At 55.7% G+C, this 20,605-nt stretch overlaps 1 protein-coding gene across 1 annotated transcript in view; it reads left to right on the top strand.

Moving 5' to 3' along the window:
• Nucleotides 1-20,605, top strand: part of PIK3C2B (phosphatidylinositol-4-phosphate 3-kinase catalytic subunit type 2 beta) — a 64,206-nt gene that overhangs the window by 18,886 nt on the left and 24,715 nt on the right. The window contains exons 2-13 of the mRNA XM_080824700.1: nt 2,930-3,959; nt 7,401-7,501; nt 8,111-8,265; nt 8,605-8,725; nt 11,504-11,615; nt 11,787-11,866; nt 12,213-12,276; nt 13,748-13,894; nt 14,526-14,559; nt 15,643-15,838; nt 16,863-16,985; nt 20,413-20,580. Of these exons, the coding sequence (XP_080680826.1) occupies nt 3,018-3,959; nt 7,401-7,501; nt 8,111-8,265; nt 8,605-8,725; nt 11,504-11,615; nt 11,787-11,866; nt 12,213-12,276; nt 13,748-13,894; nt 14,526-14,559; nt 15,643-15,838; nt 16,863-16,985; nt 20,413-20,580 (2,243 nt within the window). The 5' untranslated portion in view covers nt 2,930-3,017. The remainder of the gene's footprint in view (nt 1-2,929; nt 3,960-7,400; nt 7,502-8,110; nt 8,266-8,604; nt 8,726-11,503; nt 11,616-11,786; nt 11,867-12,212; nt 12,277-13,747; nt 13,895-14,525; nt 14,560-15,642; nt 15,839-16,862; nt 16,986-20,412; nt 20,581-20,605) is intronic.

Here is a 20,605-nt window from a genome sequence, read left to right on the forward strand (position 1 = left end):
TCCCAGGCTGAGCCGCCCATGGGGACAGAGACACCCCCTAGGGTTCCTGAGTATTAGTCTCATCCCAGGACTGCAGGTGTTCAGGGCACGTCCCAGCTGTGCTGGTGACAGGACCCCAGTCACACTCGATGTCCCTGGCGTTTACTGCTGATGGGGATTCTGCCTCCTGGACATTGTGACACCAAGGACAGCGGGGTGAGCACAGGTTGACCTGACTTCCAGAGGGACAGAGAAGCCCAGATATGGTGGAGAGTCCAGGAAACTGTACAAGCAGAGAGGAGATGGCCGGCTGTGTGTGTGTGTGTGTGTGTGTGTGTGTGCGCGCGCACGCGCACGGGTGCACATGTGTGACACCAAAAATGAGGTCAAGTGTAGGCACCCCTAAGTCTTAACACTGTCTGGAATAAAAGTCTTGGTCCAGCTTGGAGCGTTTATCTGGCGTCTCCTGTCTAAATACCAGGACCTTTTACTGGGACCAGTTTCCCAACTCCCAGCAGATGTGTTCTGGGTATCTCTGTCTGCTCATCTAATTCCTTTGGATTTCAAATAGTAAGACTCCCTCTTACTCTCTGGGGGTAAAAAGTGATCAATAAGAAGTTGTTGAAGGGTGGGCAGACTCAGCAGGCAGAGAGTCGCTTCGTATGTCCCCAGGCTGGGCTTGGGCTGCTCAATCTTCAGGGAACTACTTGCTGAAATTCACCAAGTCAGCCACGGCCCTCCAGGCCAGGGTTCTGGGCCTGGGCCTGACGGAGACACCAGGGTCCTGGGCAGGCACCTCAGGTCAAGGGATACCTTTGTCCTAACTCATCTGGGACCTGATGAAATTTGCCACCCAGGTATCTATCTGAACCTTATTCCTTTTGATGTTTTCAACTTTCAAATCATAAGGAACAACATGCTTTGTGTTGATTACCTGCTGGGTAAAGCCATACAATAGAATGAATCATTCGTGACAGTTGTGTGAAATCGTGAACTTGGCTGCTGGCGCCAAGAGCCAGAAATGGCCACTTCACACCCGCCTCGCCTAATCTGAACCACATACACACAGAAGTCTGTGGTTCTTAGCTTCGGCCATGGACCAGAATCTCCTGGGGTTTTAAAAAATACCACTGCTCTACTGCAGACTAGTGAAATTAGAATCTCGTAAGCACACCCAGCCATCAGTACTTTTTAAAAAGTGCCCCCAGTGTTTTTAATGGGTAAGCAGGGTTGAGAACCGCTGGGCTAGGCGAGCCTTATCCTGACAGCCATTTGTTCAGTGCCTGTCTTCCTGTCATGGGCTCTAAAGAAAAGGACACCAGCACTGGAGTGCATGAAGGGGGCTGCTTGTAGCCGGGACCAGCTGGCCTGGGAGCCCTGCATTCCTGCCCGGCTTCCTGAGGGCCTAGGGGAATCTGTATGGCACACCTGTTATTCCTCAGGTACCCAGGTCTCACCTTTGGTCAGGCTTTGTTTTATGGCTCATGTTGGTCTGTTTGGGGAGGATCTTAGTGCAGGCTGAGTGGTCACGAGGTCTGTTTTATTGGACTGTTTCACTTTATCGCTTTTTTTTTATTTTTTAAAGATTTTATTTATTTAACAGAGAGAGAGAGATCACAAGTAGGCAGAGAGGCAGGCAGAGAGAGAGAGAGGGGGAAACAGGCTCCCTGCCGAGCAGAGAGCCCAATGCAGGACTCAATCTCAGGACCCTGAGATCATGACCCGAGCCGAAGGCAGAGGCTTTAACCCACTGAGGCACCCAGGCGCCCCAACTTTATATCTTTATTGAGGTATAATGGACATATAATAAACTGTACCTATTTAAAGCATACAATCCCATAAGTTGTGACATATATAAATAGCCATGAAACCCTTGCCACAATCTAATGAACATATTTGTCACCCCCAAAAGTCTCCTTTAAGCTTGTCATCCATCTCTCTTTTCCCCCTTCCCAGATAACCACTGATCTGCCTTCTGTCACTGTAGGTTTTCTTTCCCAGGATTTTATATAAATGGAACCCTACGTATTGGTACTTTTTTGTCTGGCTTCTTTTACTCTGTTATAGTTATTTTGAGATGCATCCATTTAGCGCTTGTGTCCGTAATTCATTCCTTTTTGTGGCTGAGTTAGTGTCATTTTGTGGACCTTAGCGCATTTTTTAATCCATTCCCCTGTTGGTGGACAGACCTGGGTTTCTGGTTTGGGGCTGTGGCAGAGAAGGCGGCGTGAATATGCGTATATGAGTCTGTGCAGATGCGCGCTTTTGTTTTTCTTGGGTAAGTGACTGGGAGTGGGATAGTCGAGTTATGTGCTGGGTAGATGTTGGCCTTTTTGAGAGGCTGCCTGTTTCCTGAAGTGGTTGCCCTATTTTGTGTTGCCCACCAGCAGAGTAAGAATGGTCCTCCTTTTTTTTTTTTTTAACTTTTTTAGATATTTTAATTTATTCATTTGAGAGAGAGAGAGAGACACAGCACAAGCAGAGGGAGAGGCAGAAGGAGAGGGAGAAGCAGACTCCGGGCTGAGCAGGGAGCCTGATGCGGGACTTGATCCCAGGACCCTGGTATGGCCTGAGCAGAAGGCAGACGCTTCACCGTCTGAGCCACCCAGGCGTCCCGTGAATGGTCCTCTTTAAATGGATCGAAGAGCCCCTGTTGCCATCTCCTTTTGGCTGCTGCAGGGTGCCTCCTTCTTCCCTCGGGGTGCACAGGAGAGAGAGGAGGATGGGAGCAGGGGACCGGACATCGATAGATGAATGGAAAGGTGGATGGATGAATTCGGTAATAGAGCTGTCTTGGTATGTCTCTTTGTCTCCATCCTTTCGTTTCTTTCCATCTGTCGTAGGCACTCAAGAAGCAGGCAGTGGCTCCAGGTTATGTCACCCAAGTCACATCATTCATTCAAGTCTTTTCGTGGTTGAATGACTGATGTCTTTTATCCCTCGCCTGCAGGTGCCCAGACACCATGCCAGAATCCTGTACACCTGACACTGGAAGGAAGTAGAAGACTTCCTCGTCTCCTCCATCGCCTGTCCTCACCATGTCTTCCACTCAGGGCAATGGGGAGCACTGGAAGTCCTTGGAGTCGGTGGGCATCAGCCGCAAAGAGCTGGCCATGGCCGAAGCCCTGCAGATGGAGTACGATGCGCTGTCCCGGCTCCGGCATGACAAGGAGGAGAGCAGAGCCAAGCAGAACACCGACCCCTCGCTCATCAGCTGGGACGAGCCTGTCCTAGACTTCTACAGCAAGCCGGCAGGAAGGCAGAAGGACCTCAGGCTCTTACGCGGTCTTTCTGGCTCCGATCCTACCCTCAATTACAACTCACTCTCCCCGCAGGAAGGGTTATCCAACCACTCTACCTCCCAGGGCTCCCAGCCTGGCCCGGATCCCTGGCCCAAAGGCTCTCTGGCTCGAGACTATCTCTACATCTTTGATGGTTCAGATGAGGGGCTCTCTTTGTCCCCTGGGGACCTAGGACCGGGGGACATAGATGGCTCTTCCAAGAAACTGTCCCCACCTCCTCTGCCTCCCCGCGTCTCTATCTGGGACACCCCTCCACTGCCTCCCAGAAAGGGGTCTCCCTCCTCCTCCAAGATCTCCCAGCCCAATGATGTCAACACGTTCTCTCCGGTGGAGCAACCTGCAGGAAAACTGCTAGGGCGCCGCATCCTAGAGGAAGAGGGGCTGGGGGGTGGGGGTCCGGGGCGCCTCCTGGGGCCCGTGGACTATGACGGTATCAACGACGCGATCACGAGGCTCAACCTAAAGTCCACCTACGATGCGGAGATGTTGCGTGACACCACGAGGGGCTGGAAGGAGGGCCGGGGGCCCCTGGACTTCGGCGGCAAGGACACTCCTGGGAAGCCGGTGGCCCGGAGCAAGACCATGCCCCCTCAGGTGCCACCACGCACCTATGCCTCCCGCTACGCCAATGGGAAAAATACGACCCCGGGCAAGAACCGCCGGATTTCCGCCGCTCCGGTGAGGACCTCCTTATATTCCTTCTGCCTTTCCACGCGCCATTCGGAAACAAAAGGGTAGTCCTCTCTTCTCTGTGGTTCCAAATCCAAATCTGCTCCCCACTCACCCCTCTGCCCCTGCCTTCTGCTCCCCGGGCCCTGGCTGGGGAGAGGAAGAGGGGCACCAGTGGAGACATGGCTCCTTCTCAGGGCTGAGTTTTGTACCCAAACAGCCCTTGCGCGGGGCAGGTGTCTCGGTTCTTAGCGTGTGCTCGCTTCATGAGGTGAGGACGGAGCCGGGCTGAGGGGATTCGTGGTGGCTCGTGGCCGAGTGGCCTTGTGGACTGGAGCAGGTTGCTTCTGCTGCTTTCTGACCTGCTTTGCCCAAAGCGCTGTGTGATGAGGAGGCTCAGTTGTGGCATTAACCAGTGTTTAGTGCTCACTGGTCACCAGACCCCGGTCCAGACCCCTCAGCAACCCTCCTGACAGTCCAAGGCACACAGCTCTGGTCTTTCTTGTTCCGGAGCTTGTTGGTTCCTGCTTTCTGTCTCCCTCTGTCTCCCTGTTTCCTCTCTTTCTGTCTCTCCATCTCTCCCCTCCTCTGTCTCTGCCTTTCTCTCTCTCTCTGCTCTCTGTCCCTCTGCTTCTTTCTTTCTTTTTTTTTTTTTTTAAAGATTTTATTTATTTGTTAGTCACACAGAGAGAGATCACAAGTAGGCAGAGAGGCAGGTGGCGGGGAGGGGAGGCAGGCTCCCTGCTGAGCAGAGAGCCCGACTTGGGGCTCGATCCCAGGACCCTGAGATCATGACCTGAGCCGAAGGTGGAAGCTCAACCTACTGAGCCACCCAGGTGCCCCTCTGTCCCTCTGCTTCTATTTCTGTCTCTCCCTCTGTGTCTCTGCCTGTCTCTCTCTCCTCTCTTACGCGGGGAACTGTATGGAACAAGACTTACTGTCTTGGCCAGTCTGATGTGTACAGTTCGGTGACATTAGCGACATTCACGTTGCGCTGCCGTCCCCACAGGCCACATGCTTTCACAGTGAAAATATTTAGAAAACATACTTGTACATAGTACAAAATAGCAAAGTATCCACCCAGAAGGATGGGGGAGGTCCCAGGATAGCTTAGATCTTTTTTTTCTGGTTTAAAAGAGGGTCTGCAGCATCTCCATGAGGGGGGGACCTGAGGCCCCTTGGAGTTTCACCCTTGGGTCTGGAAGCCCCGACCCCAGAGGGAGTCGAGAGGTACCCTCATGGCCAGTGCCTTCCGTAGGAACAGCATTCCACTTCATTCCATCCCTGTTTCCTCCTTATCCATTGTCTAAGGGACTCGGGGACTTTCCCGCCCTGTGTCCCAGCAATTGGGATCCTTCACAACTCTGGGAAAGCCACGTGGTCCTTCCTTCCTGTGCTTCTGCTAAGAGAGTCCCCCAGAGCAGAGTCAGCTTCTGGGAGAAGTCACGACTCTGGAGCTCAGGGCTTTTTAAAGGCCGTGCTCGGAGAGGTGGGGCTGCTCCCGCTATTTATAGGGACAGGGAGATTCCTGTTCCCAGCTCCGAGTTCCTCACCCGGAGCCGGGCCTGCTCGGAGTCAGGCCACCGGGTAGGTGGTCACGTCTGTTGCTCCCTATCTCTCTCGCCTCCTTCCACCACCTCACCCTTCCCCCTAACCCCTGTGTGTCACCAGGGTTCTGAGAGGGAGCGTGGTCCAGAGTGTCCTGGGCAGAGCAAAAAGCTCCTGCCAGTTCTTAGGGGGGAAATGCGGCCTTGGTCGTCCCCCGCTCAGCTCGTGGCAGGGGCTCATCCCACCAGGCGGGGGGACCTCTTGGGCCCTCGGCCCATCCCGCCACCCCGCCTCCACCGGGCTTCCAGCCGGAGGGACCCTCTTTATCCCAGGCCTGCGGAGCCAGCTCTGGAAATGGTTGGCTCCGAATGCCAGCCTGGTACCCCCGCTGCCAGCCTCCGCCCGGCAGACTCCCCCAGCCAGCATCGGGCGATGGCACCAGGGCCTGCCAGCAGGGCAAACGTAAGTGGCTTTTGTTTTCTTATGGAGCCAGGGAGTGGTACTGAAGGGCATGAAAATGGCCTTCAGTAGCTACTCTGTTCTCTATCCCCCTCGCCTTCCCCTCCTCTCTATCTCTCTGTCTCTGTCTCTGTCAGTCTCTCACCCTCACTTCTGTGGGTTAATTGCTGACAGTGGTACTATTGTGAGAGGGACACAGGCTGGAACTTGGCAGAGCAAGGGCCTCACATGCCAACCACCCCCGCTGCCGCCCTCCCCTCTGCACCCCTCCACACTCACCCTGGGAGCAAGGCTAATGAGAGGGGTCACTCCGAGGAAACAATTTGGATATTCAAATGAGGAGCTCAGTTGCTGCCATCTGCCCCTAGGGGCGGGGAGGACATGAGAACACGAGAATAGCCACGGGAGGGTGAGAGGTGAGACATTGCTCTGTGCACAGGCCTGAGCTCCCCGGAAGCAGCTGCTGGCAGAGGCCGCCTCGCCCGGATGCAGGCTGGGGCTCATCTGAGCTGCGGCTTCATTCCCATGGGGCAGCCTGTCGGGCAGAGACCTGCCAGGCCCCAGCTCCCCCCACCACTTCCTCCTCCCTAGGGCCTGACTGCAGGCCTTGCTGGAGGGCTGCTTCGCGGTGACTGAAAGCAACTCTGTGCGGGGGGGCGGGAGACAGGTCGCCGTCTCATCTGAGAGAATCTGCACCACCACGCACAGGTTCTCGGCGAGGAAGTGGGGTCCAGGCAGTCTCCCTGACATTCCAGCTGATCAGAACCGAAAGGCTCTTGGGAGCCAGGAGGAGCTAAGCCTTCTCCAGGTTCTCTCCTGCCCAGAAAGTCGCTCTGATACTTTCTTCCTCAAATAGCATTGACCGAGAACACACACGTGTGTCTGAGTCACTGCCTCCGTCTGAGGGCTCTCGGTCTCTCTCTGCTTTGGGTCCCTGGGGCCTGCTGTGGATGCTGAGGCCTTCGCCCTGGGGCCAGCCTCCCCTGGGCACTGTTTGGGCAGCCCACTGGCCCTGGCCTTCCACACTGGGATGGGGATGCCTGCAGAGCTCTCTGCCACGCCCCTGGGAGCACCCCCAGGGAGCCAGCCCCAGGGACCACCAATGCTGTATGCTGCCTAACCTGGGTTGAGCTTACGAGTAGCTGTCCCCCGCCCCACCCCACCCCATCCTGGAAGATGAGGTTTGGCCACATTCTCATCCATCCCACCCAGACTTTGAACCTCAGCCAAGGCTTCAAGTTCTCTCTTTCCACTTGGCTCCCAGTCCCGTAGGACTGCAGATGAAGATATTCCTGGATTTCCCACATTTTTCCTGTATCCCTGAATATTCAATGCATAAACAGCCTTTACACCCAGACTTTCAGGGTTTAGATCTGGGAGCAACCTCTGGGAACGGGGTGCTGTGAGGGAAGACAAGCTGAGTCAGCGGCTCTTCTCTTAAAGGCGGACTCGAGGCGCCATGCTGTCACCAATGGCCATGAATTGTTCGAGGTCTCCGAGGAAAGAGATGAGGAAGTTGCTGCATTTTGCCACATGCTGGATGTGTAAGAGTTAAAGAATGGGGTGTTGGGAAGGGCTCTGGGGGCCAGGGAGGAGGGCCAGCCCACTCAACTTTCTCTAGGAAGGAGGAAGAGCTATACTGAGTCAATCTCCATTCACGGCTGTGGGGTGCTTCCTACAACAGGTGTTTGTGGGCTTTTTGAAATATTAGAAGTTTCACATTTTGGGCAAAGTTCATGAACCCTCGATCCAACAGACAAATGATCCCAGTGGCTTCAGGCTCCGTTGCCCCCAGGAGCAGATGCGCCTTGGATGGAGCAAGGCGAATATTACCCGGAGCTAAAAGAGAAAGGAAATGCAGCCAGGAGAATTTCCCATTGGATTTAGCCCAGAAAGCTTTGTCCCGGTGGAGCTGGCCCTACCATGCCGTGGGGCTTGGGAACCATTTTGTAACTATAGCAAATGTGTCAAGTACATGGTTTCCCAGAGCAGCTTCCCCACTGCTCCCATCCTGGACTGCAGACCTGGAGGGCCGGGCTGCGCAGGGAGAGAAGGGCCGTTGGCCTCAGGGTGGGAGGGTCCCAGCAGGCGTCTTCTCGACTGCTCTCTTCCGAAGGCACAGCGAGGGTCCTTCTCCCTCTCTTCCTGCACAGCCTTCGCTCTGGCTCCGACATCCAAGACTACTCCCTCACCGGATATGTCTGGAGCGCTGTCACCCCGAGCCCAGAGCACCTTGGGGATGAGGTCAACCTGAAGGTGACCGTGTTGTGTGATAGCCTACAGGAGCCGCTCACTTTTACCTGCAACTGTAAGTGGGGAGAGCGGAGGAGCATCCCGTGAGGCGGGGCAGGGATGCCCGTGGTCTGGACTCTAGGATCCTTTGACCTCCAGTCCCACCCAGCCTGTGGCCCTGATGAAGGGCAATGGGGACCCTCCTCTAGAGGACTGGCTCTGGGGCCCGCTTTGGGGGCCCACGGTCATTTTCCCCAAGCCGAAACTGTGTGTCTGCCTGCTTTATCTGGATAGCCGTGGCGCTGGAGAATGCTTAGCCAGGAATAGGGCAGTCAGCATGGGGACACCGAGCCCCACCTGCCCCGGCTCCCCCAGCTCCCCCCATCACTGCTCCCCTGCCCCACCCCCCTTGCAGGTTCTTCCACTGTAGACTTGCTCATCCACCAGACTCTGTGCTACACCCACGATGAACTGAGGGATGTGGACGTGGGGAACTTTGTGCTGAAGCCCTGTGGGCTGGAGGAGTTCCTGCAGAAGTGAGTGAACAGTGGGGAGAGCGGGTAGGAAGTGGCACCTGCCTTCTGGGTGGTAGGGTTGTCAGGGGGCTTCCTTGGGGTGGTGCTGCGCTCGCGGCCTGGGGCCGGCAGCCCCTCCCTGATCCCACGGATGCTTTCTGGGCACACGCACAGCCACGTCGCACTTTCCCCAGGCACTCTGTCTTCCAGCAGGGCTGGCCGGCTTCTGAGCCAAGTCTGCTGTGGAAAGAGCTTGGAGCTGGGACCAGGCAAAGACTAAGTCATATCTGCTTGCAGACGTCTGCGTGTGGAGAGATGCGGGTGTGGGGCCGAGGGGGAGAGGGGACTGTCAGAGCTCTACTACTCTTAGTTTGTGTCTTTATGGCCAGGGGCAGATGGAGGACTGGGCAGAAGTGCCCTTGGGGAACTTAGGGGAGAAATTACAATTGCTCCCTCTTCCCTGTTTCCCTGCCAGTAAGCCTTTCCCCAAGCAGCATGTGCAGCTGATTGTCCCCCAAAGGCTTGCCTGTGGCTTCTCTCCATCCATGCCCTGGGCAGCAAGGCAGCCTCCGGAAAAGTCTGATGTGCACCAGCTACAGCTATGCCCTTTCCACTGCCCTGGGGCTCTGGGTGCTGGGGCGAGAGGAGGAAGGGGTATACCCCTTAGGGGGTAGGGCTGTGGGCAGGCTCTAGAATCAGCCAGAAGACAGCAGATAAGGAAAAAAGAGATGTGCTTTCCTCCCCAAGCCTCTGACTGCCTACTGCCCACTTCCCCTGGCCACTGAGAGAAAGCAGGCTCTGGCGGTGGGGAGAGGAGGAGGCTGGATCTCGGTTCAAGGATGCTTCGCCAATGGCCTGGTTGGTTCTTGACTGGTTTCTTCCACCCTGGGGAGAGGAAGGGTAGGCCCTGCAGGGCGCAGCCCCAGGAGCTCTGTTAGGTGTGTTCAGTATGTATTCACCTTCCCTAGAAGAATAAGAAGGGGTCCTGGACTCAGGGTCACCTGGCAGAGAGCAACCCAGGCACTGTTGTGAGGGGTGTAATGGGTCACACCGATATGGTCTGTTTGGGCTGTGGCTTGCCATCTACTAGATGTAAAACGCTGATCCTCAGTTTCTTCCCTCAGATATAGTTAGGATTGAATGTGAGAATGACCCAGTGAGCAGGGAAGGGCCAGCCCAAAGGGAGGAGAGCATCCGGGGATCCACATCAGCTGGATACTCTCGCAGGGCCAAAGATGGTGGACAAGCTGTCAGGTTCTGACTTCCTGCTAAGACCTAGGTGGAGTGCTCATGGTCAGGTGCAGCCGGTCAGTGGTCCCTGGGTCATGCCCCTCCCACTCTGAGCTGAATGCACACAGAGGAAGGCCTTCCACAGAGAAGGTCAGTTAAGTCCCCAGGGGACCCCAGTGTGCATGACTCTTGGTCCCAAAGCCCCCCTCTTCCTCCGAGGCTCTTCTCTTCCCTCCCACCCAGCAGGAAAGCCTGGACTCCTGAGCACCAAACAGCTGCCTTGGGTAGGGGTGGATAGACCCTCGGGGGATTCCAGAAAGCTGCTGGCTCCCAAGGAAGCCCTGTGGTTTCCTACCCTGGCCCAGGAGGGCCCAAGGCTGAGGGGGCGTGGTGGGTCCAGGATGCAGGCTGCTCTCAGATAAGAACCTTGAGACGGCCCCAGGGGAGGGCTGGGTTTCCTGCTGCCTCCCCCGCCCCCACCACACTCTTCCTTCCTCCTGGGGCGCTCCCACCAGACACCCCTGCCCAGCCTCTCCACCCCCAGGGTTTAGCTCTGGCTCAGCCTTAGCAGGTTGGGGCCTAGATCTGAGGCTTGGCCCCTCGGGATGTGGAGAACCTCTTCAATCCCAGCTGGACCCAGACCGGTCTGAGGCCACCACCTCTTGGGCTTCTGCACAGGCTCCTCCCTTTTGCTCCTCTCCTCTCCCCTCCATTTCTGGCCTAGATTCCCAGCTCTGCTGAGGAAGGAAGTCCCTTTCCGGCTTCTGTTACCCAGCTGCTGGGACCCGACCCAGGCCCGCAGTGCTGGTCTGCAGGACAGACTCCCTCTGCCCCTTCTCCTGAGTTTCCTTTCTGACTCGCATATGATTTGGGAGGGAGGAAAAGGCTGGGTCACGGAGGGACCCCCGAGGCCTCCACTGAGACTTAGGTGGACATGGTCTCACGTGTTGTTCCTCAAGCAGTGAATGGCTTGCAGGTGGGCGTTGGTCAGGAAGACTGTAGAGATGTGTGTCATTATTCACAGTCGTGGAGGGAGGGGAGAGGCAGTATTCTTTGGGCTTGGGAATAATAGATCTAGAATCTTGGTGGGTCTTTTTGGTTGGCCTCAGCACCCCAGTCGCTGATGGTAAGAGGGTGGGAGACTGAGCACTGCAGGGTGGGGAGAGTGTTGCTCAGTGAGCTCCGTGCCCCAGCCGGAGTACAGGTGACTTCCAAAGTGTCCTGTCTACCAAAGCCAAGACAATGGGGTTTAATCATTGCCCCCGCCGAGAAGTCTCTGTACCCCCACTCCAGAAGGCCTACCCCTGGAGTGATCGGGGATGATGATATGGGTAATAAATGCCTAGGAAGGTCAGTGTTAGTACAGACCAAGGTTATGTGTATCAGGTGGCTTTTCTTTAGACAGACCTCCGTTTCTTTCCCTGCTCTACAATGACATTTTCCAGGAGCCCAGGTAGTACCCCTCACTGCCTGCTTCCTCCTATTTCTCTCTCCCCGAGATTAAAGTATACGTCTCCCTTCCCACTGAGTTCCCACGGTGCTAATGGTCTTACCCCCCTGTTCCACCAGCAAGCATGCCCTGGGCAGCCACGAGTACATTCAGTATTGCCGCAAGTTCGACATTGACATTCGGCTACAGCTGATGGAACAGAAAGCCGTACGCAGTGACCTGGCCCGGACGGTTAGTGTGGGGCAGGGGGTGAGGGAGGGGGTGGGTAGCGGGTGGCTGCACGGGGATGGGGAGATGGAATGGGTCTAAGGTGATACAGAACACATCCTGTGGGAGTAGGGTAGGAGCTCTGGGTTGAGATAAAGGTACCACTCCTCTCTGAGTAGGATAATTCTTACACAGGTGAATGATGACCAGAGCCCCTCCACCTTGAACTACCTCGTCCATCTGCAAGAGAGGCCAGTAAAACAGACCATCAGCAGGTGAGTGTGCGTGCTCTCTTGGATGTGGGCCAAATAGGAGCTGTGAAGGGACCCCAGCGGATACCTTGATTGCCCTTCTGCCAGGCCAGGGGTTCTTAAGGTGTCTGGGGTGAGACCCAAGAGTATTCTAGAAGATCCCCACTCTAGGGGGTGCTACATCTCTTCCCTCTAGCACTTTGCCATCATTCTCCAGGTGAGGGATGGTGAACCTGTAGAAAGAGTGGGAGCCCCTTTAAACTAGAGCCTGAATCCTGAGCTGTGGGGAAGGAGGGACATAATGGGTATTCCAGTACCCTGGGTCTGTCCTGACCTTTCCTACGACTTTTCCCTGTCCCCAACTCCCCAGGCAGGCCCTGGATCTTCTGTTTGACACGTACCACAATGAAGTGGACGCTTTCCTGCTGGCTGATGTGAGTATCCGTTATGGGGCTGGCCCAGCTGCCCAGAGCTCCTCCCCGGGTTTCCCAAAGTCATTCTTGGATCAGCCAGCCCTAAAGGGATCTGGAGAAGACACTGACAATCTGTCTGCAGAGCACTTCTCCATTTCCCTAGCCCTTAGGCTACCCCTTGGGCAAACCAAGACCACTGGCTGTTGGGCAGTTGACAAGAGGGGTTCTGCTCCCCTGTGGAAGTAGGTCAGGAACCATGCCCTGATCCCTGTCTCTGGAGTAGGACATAGAGATGTCCCCCCCGCTTGTGTACTTGAATGTGCCCCAGAGTGTGCATCCTATGAGCGATTCCCAGGAAGCTCTGGTTTGAGATGCTCCGATATCCTGGAGTCACAGGTGAGAAACCGTCAGGAGGAGGAAGGTCCCAGAGGTAGGGAAGCGCTGGGACTCTCCTCACTTGGATTCTCGTGGAGTTTGAAGCCTCAAAACCATGAGAATAAACATTTGCCCCAAAGGTCACGAAGCTAAAAAAAAAAAAAAAAAAGGACAGTGATCTTCAAAACTAATCCCTGTATCGCAGAGCTAGTTCATCGTGCTCATGGATTCTTCCCTTTGGGGGAGCTGAGCATTATGTCTCCCTCAGTCCTCTACCCACCCCCAGAATGGTACCCCACGCCCGCTGTCCAGCAGCCTCTGCTCCACGCCCATTCACCGGGATGAGGGGGAAGGTGTCCGAGCACCTTTTGGGTACTAGCCTGGCTCTGCGTTCGTTGCTGCTGTGGGTAGAGAAACATAAGGATTGTCTTGGCTTTCAGGGAGCCTGGGTTCCTGCTAGAAAGATGGGAAAGTAACACAAGGCTATTAGTAGACAGAACAGGGGGCTATGTGTTCATCACGGGCTCCTGGAGAGTGATAGGAAGACTGGCCGGGGCGGGGTGGGGGGTTCTGAGAAGGAGGCTGGATTTTTGCTGGTCCGTGATTTGAACTTCCATAGGTGATCAGGACAGGACAGGTGAAGTGATTCCAGGGGAGCAAACTGCAGGAGCCCAAGCACAGAGGAGAACGTAGGGGTGTGGCCTGCCTGTGGTCCTGAGAGGAGATCCTCCTGGAAGGTCTGGGTGACAGTACTGAGTTGTAAGGTGGCGTAAGGCAACGCACCTATATGGTCTCTGGCTTTCTTGCTATTCCCTATGGATTGGTTTTACTAAAACTGCATGTCTTGGGGGATGTGTGTGTTTGTGCAGTAGCTGCCCGAGGGAGTCTGGGAATCAGAGGAGGTTCAGGGAAAAGACCCGGGAGCCTGGGCCTGGCTCATCTAATTCCAGAGGAGCGGTGGTTCGCTAACGCCGGATGTTTGAAGACCAAGCACGGGAGTCCACTCTGACTCCTGAGGGTCATGAACCCCAGCTCCTCCCAACCCCTTCCCTCAACAGTGTGGGTGCTGGAGGCTGAGAGGGCTCACCTGCCAGCCTCGCTGTGCCGCCTCCCACAGGGGGACTTCCCACTGAAGGCTGACAGGGTGGTCCAGTCCGTCAAAGCCATCTGCAATGCCCTGGCTGCCGTGGAGACCCCTGAGATCACCAGCGCCCTCAACCAGCTGCCTCCCTGCCCCTCCCGCATGCAGCCGAAAATTCAGAAGGTAACGAATTCAGAGTGCTCGTGTTGGGGACAGGGAGAACAGCAGTCGCAAGTAACTGGGTGACGAGGTGTCCGTTTACTCAAAAGGTCCTCTTCGCCTGCATCTTGCAGGTTTGGAGTTTAACTGCAAGAGTTCTTGTGTCCCCTCTTCCTGAGGATGGGGGCAGGCGAAGGTCTGCCCTGGGCCTGATTGCCAGGAGCCCGGGCTGGGGCTGGCAAAGGCTTTATTCATCATCACCGAGGCACTGCCTGGTGCTTTGCATACCCAGTAGGGTGCAAAACCAAACCCTCCCCTGAGCCAGGAGCTCTGTGACTCCACAGTGCGGGGGGAGGCGGCCATGTGCAGCACACACAGGGCCAGCAAGATAGCCACCATGGCCTGGGCTGGAGTGGCCCGAGGGTGGGAGGGTCTCATTTGGGTGGACATGACTTTAACCTTGGTCTAGCTCACTCTGTCCATCACATATGGCTCTGGTGCAAACCATGACGCTGTCTTCCCTGGGGAGTCTCTCCTCCTCACATTTCAGACCAGTCTGGTCCAGATGAGCACAGCTGCGGAAAGCCCTTCTTCCAGCTGTGTGGGAAACGGCCACGGCCCTGAAGCTCCCCTTCCTCTCCTTTTCCCCCAATAGGATCCCACTGTTTTGGCTGTGAGGGAAAACCGAGGTAAGGGAACGACTCTCTTGTCTTTATTCAGCAGGGGCAACGGAAAATAGGTCTCTGCCCAGATTCCTTTTTCTGCCTGGCCCCTTGATTTATGGGTCCAGGTCTGCTCTGTGTGTGTGTGTGTGTGTGTGTGTGTGTGTGTGTGTGTGTTTCCAGCTGGAGAGCACATTTCTTTCCATAAAATGTTTTCTCATTATTTTTGCTAGTTATTCCTGTGGTGTCCCTGGGAGATGGTGATGAGGTGGTGTACGTGGGAGGCTGGGGGTAGTGAGGCAAAATTAGCCCTGGGCTCCAGATGAGAAAAGTTACTAGGGTAGGGGTGTCATTATTCTCCAGGAGGCTCATGACGCCTGTGTTTCCAACTCAGAATGGGCCTGGGGAGAAGGTGATAAAGGATTTTCCATAAGGAGTGAATCTTTCAAGCAGAACTTTGCTTTCTGGGGTTCTTGGTCAGTGATTCCCAATCTTTTGGATTCCATGAATTAATAATCTGCCCCACAAGGCATTATTTTAATTTACTTTAGAGATTATTTACTTATTTGAGAGAGAGAGAGCACAAGCAGGGGGAGCAGCTGGCAGAGGGACAAGGAGAAGCAGACTCCTGGCTGAGCAGGGAGCCCGCCATGGGTCTCGATCCCGAGACCCTGGTATCATGACCTGCGCCGAAGGCAGATGCTTAGCTGACTGAGCCACCCAGGCGCCCTGAACAAAGCATTATTTTAGGGACCAACATAGAAATCGTCTGCTTTTCTTTTACCGAGCAATGGCTTTTAAAGTTACTGACAATGATCCTTCCCACTGTCTCCCAAAAGAAAGGACATTTAACACAAAATAAGTAGCCCTATGTAAAGATAAGGAGAATGTTTATAATTGAGTATCACTTTGTGAGAAGCTCATGACGCGATCCCGCTTTTTTTTCCCCTCATTTCATCACGGCTGGGTGAGCCTCGTCATGGCTGTTGGAAACTGACTGGCATCTGGGGACTCCTGCCCTGGGGTACACCATCCCTGCCAGTGCCATGGCAACAGGACAGGGCTCGTTGAGGCCTTGTGACCTTTCCTTCTGACCCCTTCCTTTCACAGAGAAGGTTGTGGAAGCTCTGACGGCCGCCATCTTGGACCTGGTGGAGCTGTACTGCAGCACATTCGACGCGGACTTCCAGACGGCCGTGCACGGGAGCCGCAAGCACGATCTGGTCCAGGAGGCCTGCCATTTCACTGGGCCCCTGGCCTTCACTGTCTATGCCACCCACCGCATCCCCATCACCTGGGCTACCAGGTGAGCCCAGGGCTGAATGTCCTCTAGGCAGAGGGAGCGGAGTTTGACTTTGCGAGTGTTTCTCCCTGTCTGCACGCAACCCCACCGTCCGGAGTCGATGGTCTGTGGCATTGTGGTGCCAAGATTGATCTGAGGAGCCAAGTGCCTGAGGGGGATTGTGGACCAGGACATCCCAAGAAGAGGCAGGAGGTCTGCCGGCATCCGATCCTGCCAGGCCTTCTCAGTGCTGGTTGCATCGGCATCCCTGCCCCCCACCCATCCCAGGCCAGCTGATGGAGACACTGCGACAGATGGCAGCTTCCCAGACCCAGTGCACGCCCCAAGGCCAATGACTGCACTCCCCTGCGGAGGCACAATGGGAGGGGGCGGGGAGGTGGGAGATGACCCTTTGTTGGGAGTTCCCTAGGCCTGCAGGGGTGGGTGGAGGGGGACCTTCGTTTGGTAATCCCCGGCTCCTCTGCCTAGTCCCTGGCATCCAGGGCCTGGGGGAAAAGGCATTTGGCTCCACCTCCCTCCTTTCCGGACCCCCCCCCCCCTTCGCCCTTCCCCCTCACTCTTTGTTCCTCACTTAATGTATTCCTCTGGGCGATTGGCGGAGAACAAAGGAGGCAGCCTGGGAAACCAGGGCCTTCTCTGACCTCTTCTGTCAGGCACCTGTCACGAGCCGCAGGGACCCCCATGTGTTGGCATTCACATCGGCATATGTCGATTTCATCTCCCCCCACCCCTTGTCGCTTGCGCATGCGCACACAGACACCCACCTACTGTAAGGAGGTGGCTGTAGGCTGGTCCCCAATAAAGAAGGGAGGAAAACCCTGGGCCCAGTGAGGGGCCTGAAGGTGGGTGGGGGGTTCCAGATCCAGCTGCTTTTCCTGAAGCTTTTACAGATCCCCTTAGGCTCCCATGCTCTAGCCCCCAGGGGACCAGCGAGGTCTGTCTTTGCAGGAGAAATGGAGCTGGGTCTAGGCTGGGTGGCTATGATGGGGTTCGGGAACTGAGCGCCCTTCCCCTCTTTCTATTGCAGCTATGAAGATTTCTACCTCTCCTGCTCCCTCAGTCATGGTGGGAAGGAACTCTGCAGCCCCCTGTACACCCGAAGGGCTCACTTTTCCAAGTACCTTTTCCACCTCATCATCTGGGACCAGCAGTAAGCCCTCCCCCCGCACCCCAGTGCCACCCCTGCAGACCCCGCAGAGGTGCCCACACCTGCAATAAACCAGGCTCCACCACGAACCTACCCATGCAATCCCTCAGCCTCTTGAGTCTCCCTTCCCTAACCCTTAGATGGGGACAAGTTCTGTTTCTAATGCACAGAGGCTCTATCTGTAAACAGTAAAGGATCACATAAAAGTTAGTGGTTAGCTTTCATAATAGTTCATCATCTTGATCTTGTCGCCCTTAAAAGGTTTAACTAGTCTGGGGATTCTCATCCTCTCCTTTCTTCCCAAAGTATCCATCGAGTAAGGAGAGGGGACTGCACTTTCTTCCTTCTAGATGGGAAAGGGCAGGTTGTCTAGAGGAAAGAAAAGTGGGCTGGGAGCCACAGGAATAAGCCTCTATTTCCAGCTCTATCTTTAGTCCTGTGTTCTCTTTGGCTTCTCTGTGCCCCAAACTGTAAAGTGGGGCCATTTGTTTAATTCAGAGGCCATTGTGGCATCGCAGTGAGATAGAATATAAACATACTAAGTATGAAACATACTAAGTATCAATCAGCATTTATGGACCAGCGTTTGCTGTTGGGAAGATAGGGGTCAGCCAGGCAGAGCAGGAGGGAAATCCAGGCAAGCACACGTAGAGGGGATGGGGAGGCACTGTAGGTGGGTGCCCACCCCGTGCCCTCTCTGTGCTGGGCCCTGCCCTCCCTGCAACCTGCCAGAAAGCCCCTTGTTTGCTGCCCCCAGCGTCACTGCCCCAGACCAGCTGTGTCTGAGTCCTTATTTGCAGAGCAGAACTGGAACTCCAGTGTTTGGAGTGCAGATTAGAGGCCGAGCGGGGTCCTCGGGGAGGCCAAGTTTGCCAAACTAGGCCGAGGCAGAGTCTGCACAAACACTGCGAGAGGTGGGGTATTTAACAGATGGACAGCTGGGGAGGGAGGCCCTTTCTCCTGTCTTCACACTTGTGTAAGTTACAGAGCAATAAATCTGTACAGATAGCTTTCATCAGACAACTGCTGGAGCAGGAGAGACTCCTTGGAGGCAGGGGATGGCCGCCTCCAGTGGCTTTGGAGTTTCACCTTCACCTTTCTGAGTTTCACCTTCGCCTTCTGCTCCTGTGGCCTCCCTAACTGCCACTGCCAAGGGGGTCGTGCTGTCCAGTGCTCCGGCCCCGGACAGACCCCACAACGTTGGCCCCGAGCCCCTCTTCCCATAGACTCTCCGTGGCACCGAGGCAATCTGGCCTGCCCTACCCCAGCCTGCCTGCTCTGTGGGTCTCCTTCCACTCCCTGTCTTAGATGCAGCCCCAAATCCCAAAGGGCTGGTCCCTGCCTGGAGCTCCGTGGAGATTTGCTCTCCATGATCCCCTATCCCTGTGCCCCGCAGAGACTCTTGGCACCTTCATGGTCAGGATCAAGGCATCTGGGAGAAGACACTACAGTGTAGGGTTCAAAGCACAGGCTTGGGCATGCTTAGGGTTTCTAACTGTAGGTGGAACCTTGGGAAGTAATAGGGCCTGACATGTAGGGCTGTTTTGGGACTTTTGGGACATTGCAAGTGAAGTGTGTGGCTCAGTACCCAGCACGTGACAAATGCTTTCTTCTCCATCCTTGTTGCCATCTTTTTAGCTGGGGGAGCCTTTTCCGTTCCGCTTGCCCTGTTCCGAGTGACTGACACAGTGACGGGTACAGGGAGATATTTGTGCGTGCAAATCCTATTTGCGTAGCCCAGTTCCAGGTCAGAAGCCTCAGCCTCACATAGCAAAAAGCACACAGTGGGTATACACATCACACAAGTGAAGCTGTTTTCTACTCTCCAAGGAGGAGGAACCCGGTGCAGAGGTGTGCGTAGTTCTGAGGTTGCTAATAGCAAAACCAGGACTGGAACCGGCACATCCCAGGAGTCCTTTCTGGAGGAGGTGACCCTTGTGATGTGATGTTGAGGAATGCCTGCAGAGGGAAGGAGAACAGTGTCGCAGGCAAGGAGGAGGTTCAGTCTATAGTCAATGTGCTGGTTATCCTGACAGACCCAGGATGATGGTCGGTGGCAGAGGTTTTGGAATGCTGGAAGGACTTGAGAACCGAGGAGAAGGGGATTCTGGCTGGTTCTAGGGGTTGTGGCTTCCTATTCTCTTCACCTCCAGATGCCCAGCGGGAAGCCTCTTCTGGGCTGACAGAGAGGGGTTAGCACCAGCCCCCTTTCCACTCTGCTGTGGGGTCAGCTGACTGTCCTGCTGCCTCGGTGCCGGGATCAGCTAATTCTCAAAATAGGCCCAGCAGCTAGGCTCTGCCATCCCCTAGCCAAGCCCAGGCCTGGCATGTCTGCTGGCTGGTGGAGGGACCCTAATTATAGCCATGAGCCCCCAGGGTACAGGCAGCTGGGACAGCACGGCTCTGCCAGTCTCTGGCGGGTGGGAGGGAGTGCCTCACTTAGGTGGAGATGTTCCTGCAGGAGTGAGGGGCGGCAGTAGAGGGAGGCTGCTTGATCAGAACTCCTGCGAACCTTGGGGGTGGCCTCCCTGCCTCTGTGCCCTCTGGCGTAGAAACTGCCCTGGTCTGGCCAGGAGAGTGTGACAGTGTGGACTTTGGCCCAGGGACAACTTCCCCAAAAGGTAATGTGGGTCCTCCCTCGGGCTTTCCAGGGCTCCCCTCCTCTCTCCTCCTCACTCCACCCCAACTCCTGATGCTGAACTTGGAGGGAGTGGCTGGGAGTGATCCTGGCAGAGGCGGCCCCGGAGAACACATCTGGACTTGGGTAGTGGCAAGGCTTACGTGTCTCAATTCTGCCAGTTTGCTTGCTCTCCCCCCAGGGACTTTGGGAAGCCCCTTCTCTTTGTCCCTTTGGCTTTGAAAATGTTTTGGGGCCAGAACAAACCGTGTTGTGCCCTGGGAGGTTGGGCAAAGTAGGGGACAGGAGAGGACAGGCAGTTGGGAGGACTATTGGGGGAGGGTGGCCCGAGGGCAAGGAACACCGTGCTGCTTCTCCCTCCTCTGCTGCTCCTTCCTCCTCGTGTTTTTAGCCTGGGGATGGGGGATGGGATAAGGATTGTCAAGAGAAGCAGCTTCTTAGGGACCCTCTGCAGAAATCCTGAAACAGGGTGTGTGGCTTCACTATGGGACCTGAGGTCACCTGAACTCTGAGATGGCTTTGGCTGCCCAGGTTCTGTCTGGTCACCGCGGGGTGGCCTCCAAATCAGGATGTTAGGCGCACTCTACGGAAAGGCTGCACAAACAGCACAGTGTACTTCTGGAAGTGTCCAGTGGAGGTTGTGACCTGTCCTGGTTCCAGGCTTCTCTGGGGAGCACATCTGATATCCCGAGAGGCAGGTCAAGTTCTCAGGCTCCGCTCAGCTTCCCGGGCCACCTGTCCCTTGCCTCCACAAGGGCGGCACCTCCTGATTTGGTTTCCTGTCCTCCCCAGGATCTGCTTCCCGATACAGGTGAACCGGCTGCCTCGGGAGACCCTGCTTTGCGCCACGCTCTACGCTCTGCCCATCCCCCTGCCTGGGAGCTCCTCGGAGGCCAATAAGCAGCGGCGTTTGCCAGAAGCCCTTGGCTGGGTCACTACCCCACTGTTCAACTTCAGGCAGTATGTGGCTCCCATGCCAGCGGCT

Source organism: Martes martes (assembly GCF_963455335.1).
Source record: "Martes martes genome assembly, chromosome: 15".
NCBI lineage: Eukaryota > Metazoa > Chordata > Mammalia > Carnivora > Mustelidae > Martes > Martes martes.